General features: G+C 34.6%; 1 protein-coding gene across 1 annotated transcript in view; it reads left to right on the forward strand.

The window, feature by feature from the left end:
- Positions 1-4,859: 4,859 nt before the first annotated feature.
- The window catches only part of Mcad (Medium-chain acyl-CoA dehydrogenase), a 19,294-nt gene continuing 16,303 nt past the window's right edge, over positions 4,860-7,850 (forward strand). Inside the window, exon 1 of the mRNA XM_017616365.1 lies at positions 4,860-5,069. Within this exon, the coding sequence (XP_017471854.1) occupies positions 5,052-5,069 (18 nt within the window). The 5' untranslated portion in view covers positions 4,860-5,051. The remainder of the gene's footprint in view (positions 5,070-7,850) is intronic.

The raw sequence follows: 7,850 nt of genomic DNA on the forward strand, positions 1-7,850 counted from the left end.
TTTTGCCTTTTTTGCAATACCTAGTGCCTTTTCCTGCCTTTTTCGCTATTTTATTTTGCCTTTTCCAGCCTATTTCGTTATTTTATTTTGCCTTTTTTATAGGTTTTTAGGTCCTAAAAATCCGTTCCCTGGTAATCACCTTCAGATAGTATTCTTATTCGCCTTCGTATCAGGCTTCGTAAACCCTTCATATTCATCTCCTTATTTGTACTCGTATTCTTTTGGATGCTGTCGTTGTATTCGTCTTCGTCCTCGTATTCGAATTTATCTTCAAATACGTCTTCGTATTCACCTTCGTCGTCGTATGCTAATTCGAATTCGTCTCTAAATTGTTAGTTTTTGTTTTCGTATTCGTATTTGTCTTTGGCTTGATATTTATGTTCGTTTTCGTATTCGTATTCGCTTTCGTATTTTTCTTTGTGTTCAAAAGCAAAAATATGAATCAAAAGAAAAGGTGAAAATAATACCAGGGACCGAGAACGTGTTCCAGTTTTGGGTTAGTTCTGCACGAGAACAAAATGAAATATCAAGAACGTTTCCACAAAAGATCGAAACGGAAACAAAAGCATTGAGAGCAGTTTGAACGGTAGCAAAATCAGAACAAAAGGCTGGGGAACATCTTCGTTCAGAACCAAAATGAAACAAGGGTCTCGGGAATGTTTTCAAGAAGAACAGAATGAGAACGAAACTTTCGAGAACGTTGCCAATGAGAGAAAAATAAGAACGAAAGTATCGAAAAAGTTTTCAAGGAGGATCAAATAAGAACAAAAGTCTGAGGAACGTTCTGCTAGAGAACAAAACGATAAAAAAAAAGTTTTAACAGCTTAACGTAAAGAATGGGAGAAGGACAATCGTTTCAGTGAGAGTCGCAATTGTTTATTCAAAGCCAGAGGAAAGCTGGATCATTTCAACTTCCTGATCGTTCATCATTAGGGTGAACTGCCCTTATATGGAACAATTTTTCATTTTCTATGTAAGAAAAGTTCGTGTCTTAAATCTTTCGTTCACTTAATTTGCGTAATTATCTTTCAGTTCTTTTTTCATTAATTCTTATATTCAAACATTTTAAATTAATGGAATGCTATGAGAAAAATTTTGTTCTCGATTCCATTCTTCGCGAATATTACAGAGAAGATTCGTTCCCGTTTTGTCCTTTGCCAAAACGTTGCGGACACTTTCATTCCCATTTTCTTCTCTTAGAAATGTTCCCGAAAGTATTGTTCGCATTTTGTTCTCTTTGGNATCCACGATTTAACTTTCCCTGATTCCATATATACACGTTTGATATTGCCTTTTTTTGCCTTTTTTGCCTTTTTAAAAAAAAGTGATTATAGTATTTACATTTTTTTTAAGATTGAAAAATATACACATCCCCATGCGGCTTATAGAAGCGCAGGGACCTCTTTCCAAATTGGTGTTGGGAAAATTCAAATCCGTTTTCCCAGCTAACGTAGGCTTGGAGACAATAAGGGGTNTACAGGGTTTTCTTCCTATATAATTCCCATTGAGAACGTTCTCGATAGTTTTGTTCTCATTTTGGTTTTGGTTTTTGAACCGTTCATGGGAACAAAATAGAACTACTAAATGAAGGCTGACAAAATATATGTATGTATGTTAAGAAAGTTGGTTAAGTTTTTTCGAAATTTTGTTCATTTTTATTTAATTTTTTATTTTTGTTTATTTCTAATGTTTTACTTTAAAATTATCCACTATTTTAAGAAGTGTATTATACAATGGAGCTTACGAACATCGATTTTCTTGCAATACTAGGGGTTTTTTTTTTGTTTTCTATATATCACTTACTAATTACCCTTTATAGAAAAAATTTGCTACAAAACTGCATACATGCTAAAATATTAACCAAAAAGTGTAATCAAGTATGTAAATTTGCATAAAGTTTGGAATTAAAATTTTNCTGGGGAACATCTTCGTTCAGAACCAAAATGAAACAAGGGTCTCGGGAATGTTTTCAAGAAGAACAGAATGAGAACGAAACTTTCGAGAACGTTGCCAATGAGAGAAAAATAAGAACGAAAGTATCGAAAAAGTTTTCAAGGAGGATCAAATAAGAACAAAAGTCTGAGGAACGTTCTGCTAGAGAACAAAACGATAAAAAAAAAGTTTTAACAGCTTAACGTAAAGAATGGGAGAAGGACAATCGTTTCAGTGAGAGTCGCAATTGTTTATTCAAAGCCAGAGGAAAGCTGGATCATTTCAACTTCCTGATCGTTCATCATTAGGGTGAACTGCCCTTATATGGAACAATTTTTCATTTTCTATGTAAGAAAAGTTCGTGTCTTAAATCTTTCGTTCACTTAATTTGCGTAATTATCTTTCAGTTCTTTTTTCATTAATTCTTATATTCAAACATTTTAAATTAATGGAATGCTATGAGAAAAATTTTGTTCTCGATTCCATTCTTCGCGAATATTACAGAGAAGATTCGTTCCCGTTTTGTCCTTTGCCAAAACGTTGCGGACACTTTCATTCCCATTTTCTTCTCTTAGAAATGTTCCCGAAAGTATTGTTCGCATTTTGTTCTCTTTGGGAACGTTGTACAGGGTTTTCTTCCTATATAATTCCCATTGAGAACGTTCTCGATAGTTTTGTTCTCATTTTGGTTTTGGTTTTTGAACCGTTCATGGGAACAAAATAGAACTACTAAATGAAGGCTGACAAAATATATGTATGTATGTTAAGAAAGTTGGTTAAGTTTTTTCGAAATTTTGTTCATTTTTATTTAATTTTTTATTTTTGTTTATTTCTAATGTTTTACTTTAAAATTATCCACTATTTTAAGAAGTGTATTATACAATGGAGCTTACGAACATCGATTTTCTTGCAATACTAGGGGTTTTTTTTTTGTTTTCTATATATCACTTACTAATTACCCTTTATAGAAAAAATTTGCTACAAAACTGCATACATGCTAAAATATTAACCAAAAAGTGTAATCAAGTATGTAAATTTGCATAAAGTTTGGAATTAAAATTTTTGGAATTTTTGTTGGGACCTATGGTCAGAAAAAATCGGTTTTCACTTTTTCATCGACTCTTGTAGTAAACGGGCCACTCTTTCCAATGCAATAAACAGCAGCTTTCTAGCTGCATTAGTTTTTCACAATTTCTCTTCAAAGTTAGGTACTTTCACAAAAAAAAAGTGCAAAAAAATCAAATCTGTCAAATTATTCTGAAATTAATCAAGTTCGCTTGAAACTCGTTACTCGGGGGTTTTCGAACATCGGATTCGTAATCACTGACCTCGTTTTCGGTGTCAACAACATTTTTGGGTTTCACATGAATCCGAAAAAATTTTAAATTTTTTCCGCCATATTGAATTTTTAAAAACGAACATCGTATTCGGAATCAGCGACACCAAAAACCCCGGGTAACGGGTAAAAAAGTCATCCGCCATTTTGAATTTTGGAAAACTAACATCGGATTCGTAATCAGCGACTCCGAAAACCCCCGATTAACGAGTTGCAATCCATTAAAACGTTCAAAATCATCAAAATCAACTTGGTAAACTTCAAAGTCGTTTTTCTCGAAATCTTTTTTTCTGAGCGTAGGTCCCTTTTAACTTTACGTGTCCCTGAGGAGCCCTGTAGACGGCAGAGAAAGAAAGGCAAGTCAATGAATTCTTTGGTCTTTGCTCCCTCAAGTTGGAAAGGTGGGAGCTGTCAAGCCCCATTATTTTTGTTCCAGCCTCAAATTCAAATTTTCTGTGTAAACTGTAGTTCAATAGGCATCAATTGAGGAAAAATCGCTTATTATTATCGATATTCGATTTAATGGATATAAAAGCGGCATCTCTAGTTCATAAAATAAAATAAAACCCTAATATATGGCTTAATTGCGGTATAAAACGAAGTGTTGGAAGATACGGTATTCGTGCACTAGCGAAAAGTACCATTTTTTATCATGCGTTCCCATCTTTGTGCCACGACTGTAGAACTGAACGTAACACAAACATACGTTCTCTATCAACCTTACACCCGATTTACATGTTTCAAGTACTTGAAAGCAATTCTTGCTCATTCTCTTTTGCGTTTTCTATTCGCTTTTACACGTTTAAATTCTGTTGAATTCAAATTTTTGGTTCTTTAAATGGGAAGCAACGAAAATGCCAAAAGCAAAGCAAGAAAGTTGAAACGACTTGACGGTACAGACGCACCCCCTCTCTTCCACATGCGAGCAGAATTGAATTCAATACTTGAACTGTGTAAAAGCAGTCTAATTGAAGAAAGCATGAGCATAGCGGAGACGAAAAATTGTTATTATGATGAGAAAACAGCAAACAAATATGTATGTGTATGTATACGTGTTTGTACATATGTCCATACATATGTATATGCATACATATATAAATATATATGTATACATATAGGTATGCACATCCCAATGAGAAAAGGTAATGTCTGGGAATGCAGAAAGTAATAGATAGCACCTATAACCTACGCACGAAAAGATGCAAGAATTTCTCCACAGCGATGTCATACAGAGGTAATGTGTCGCATATCGCTTTACGAAACTATAAATAGAATTTAAAAAAAATAATAATAAGAATAAAAAATAAAGTCCGTGCCACAGGGTTCGAATCCATTCGGCTACAGCAGTTGTTGAGATAACGTGAGAGAAAGACATACTAGAGTTAGTTCTCAAACTTTTTATTTTGTTTGTAGCTTCAAAACTACACATCGTCCGTTCGCTTACATTGCGGTGCATCTTTTCGTTCAACCGTAGTTGTTAGTCTTTTCTTGGTTGAAAAAGGTTATGCATTCCAATTTTCCTACTGGGATAAATTTGTTGATAACAACTCGTTTGAAGCGCAACCACACAGAGCGCAAAGTTCCAAAGTCCAATTCAGATGCATTCGACTTTCAATAATAAAGTGAGAGTACTGAGCAAACTTATTTTTATTCGTATTAGCGACGTAGCAGAGTCAGGAACGAGCCCACTCACAAAACATTTCACTTTGTACTACACACCTCAGCATTTAGTGACCAAATATTATAATTTTTTCAATAATTTTAAAATTGTGCGTAATAAAATATGGCTTTTTTAAATAAGGTAAGAAAGTTTTTACGAAGGCTGTGTAGAAAAATTGCTAATGTTTCGAAAAGTATCTAGAGCAAAGCAAGCGGAAAAATTATTAAATAAGTATGTACATATGTGTTAATAAATAAAAGAGTGTAAAAGTGAAGTGGAAATAAGCGTTGGTGTAAGGGAAGGGAAAAAAGAAACTGGAAAAATTCGTTATGTGCAATTACATATGTATGTACATATGTATGTATATATATGTATATATAAAAATAGTACATACTTACTTACATACTTACATACATAGTACGTGCGCACATATCGCTCATTTTCTGCAATAGTGCCTTAATCCAAAAAAAAAAACACCCGAGAAAAACGGCTTTAAAGTTTACGGTTTACATCCGCCCTCATTGCAAAAGTGAAGATCCATTTTCCTCAAATTACCTTTCGTTAATTGATACAGCCATACAATTTTTACGCAACGTCATTTCTGCATACCTAACTCAAAAAAAAATAAAAAATAAATTATTATAACACTCTGGCAGGAAAGGTACCCAGTCGAACTTGGCAGCATCGTAAGATTGCTCCGCGAGTACTCCTTTGAGAGTTAACGAATACTCGCATTGCTCGCTATGCTTCTTTGTATAAGCATGTAATTTTGTATACTCGCTTTAACATTGTATGTAAGTCCTAGGAATGCCAGTAATCCCGTTTACCTCCTAAACGGGCGATCAGGTAGTACACGCAGAAATATCACCCCAAAAACTTGGAAAGGAAGCGATGCGGGATCACTCCCATAATAACCTCCCAGACACCTCCCAAAAAGACAACAAGGGTGTGCAATAAGGTAGTGCTGCCATAAGAGGTATTCCGCAAGCCTTCTGTGCGATTACTTAATATGAGAGCTTTTCTATACTTGCAAATCCCTTCTCATGAAGTAATAATAATAGAAGACTACTCCCACATTGGTCCATAGCGAACATTTAACTGCAAAATGTTTACATTAGCTAAAAAGATTTTGCTATTTACGCAATCCATTTATTTCACCATTGAATAACATGCTTGTGTACAATATTACAAGAACTTAACAGACGTTTATGAAATGGTGAAATTTAAAACAGGTGAAGTATAAAGCTTTTTCGCTTTATTTCCTTTATTTTCTAGACATTCGGCTATTTTAGCGAAAATGTTTACAAGCAGATTTTCAAATCTTTCTTCTCGCTCCGGTATAATTTCACCATGTGAATGTATGTACTCGTATATGATTTCCTGGGTACCAAGGGGAGAGTGTATTATACTTTCCTGTTTTAACGACGATCAATGTGAAGGTGACTTTGCCCATCTGTCATCTTCTTGCCCTAGACGGGCAAAATATGAAACGTTAAAACCTAGGGACACTAATACCGACGGAGCCCAATTTAAATCTATGTGCTATACAAATTAAATTATTGCGTTCTCCTTATTTTATTTCTAAAACAAAAATTCTCTGTAGTTTTCTTTGTGATATGTTTTTCCGAAAACAAAATTTATTTTAAACGGGGGGCCTAAAGCTCTCCTATCAATCAAAAGGAATGCTACTGGATTTCTCTCTTAGGATATATCGCGTTTTGCTCCTAAGCGATTAATAACGGACAAATCTCAATTATTGCGATCTCCCATTTGACTTCTAAGCTGTCGTACGACAAGTTCTACTGGGTACTTATATGTACAAATGTATGCATATACATTCCCTGCAATAAAATTTAGAGACATTCTGACAAAGCGCTAGTTCCGAACTACATATATCAGAAACTATATCTGAACTAGTGCAAAACGGATGCAGAGCGGGACAGTTGTAACTTGCGGTGTAAATGTGCAAATGCTCACTGCTCGTACAATACGAAAGTAGCACAGCGAGAAGACCTCCGACTCAAGCATCGTTAGTCGCGAGTTCAAATCGCGATGGAGGCATAAATTTAATAAATTGTTGCGTGCAGCTTATAATTTTTTTATTTAATAAAATAATGTAACAAAAATGAAATCTGTTAAAGAAAAGAAAAAAACGAAAAAAATATCCAAAAATCGAATCTTAAAATCTTTTTCTTTTAAAAAAAAACTGACCGAAACGGAACCGGTTAAAAACTAGTTGCAAAGTAATGCACTGGTAGACAATTGCCACCGCCAACGACATCGCCGTGTAAAACTGGACGGTTGAAAGCATTGCTTGGGTATTGAGCAAAAGGTCTAGTTCTACGCTAGCTCTGATCTAGTCAGATTTTCTGGGGCGTTTGTATGTTGATTTCAATATTCTACTGCATAGCTGGGCAAAACGCTACTCGCGAGTAGCGTCTGCGTCGCAGCGCTTATACGTATACAGAAACGACGCAGCGAATTTCAATTCAGTCTGCTTTCAGATTTCATGAGAGTAACGCTATGCTTCGCCGTTGAATATTTTTATTCGTAATTTTAGCGCGTGGTTGCCAGCTATATATGTAACAATGCCCAAAATGTCTGAGTATGAGTGCCAATTACAGTTTTTGGTTTTAAAAAAAGCTAATAATGCCCAATGCTTGTTGTGTGGTAATACGACCATTAACCATAAACAAATGAAAAAAACGCTGCACTCAGTGCAATTATAGAAAAGTGCTTCTCAGCGCGACGCACTAGGGTACACATTGCATACTTTATTTTATAATATTTTTTTTATCAAAAGAAATCGATAGAGAAATGTAAATGCTGGTTTATGCCCAAAAATACTTAATGAATAATATTTATAAGTTATACTCTATTTTTAAGACTAAATACCTACTTATATGAAACAAGTAATTTTTA

The sequence above is a fragment of the Rhagoletis zephyria genome, unplaced genomic scaffold (genome assembly GCF_001687245.7).
Source record: "Rhagoletis zephyria isolate East Lansing unplaced genomic scaffold, Rhagoletis_zephyria_1.1 Rzeph_scaffold_01190, whole genome shotgun sequence".
Lineage (NCBI taxonomy): Eukaryota > Metazoa > Arthropoda > Insecta > Diptera > Tephritidae > Rhagoletis > Rhagoletis zephyria.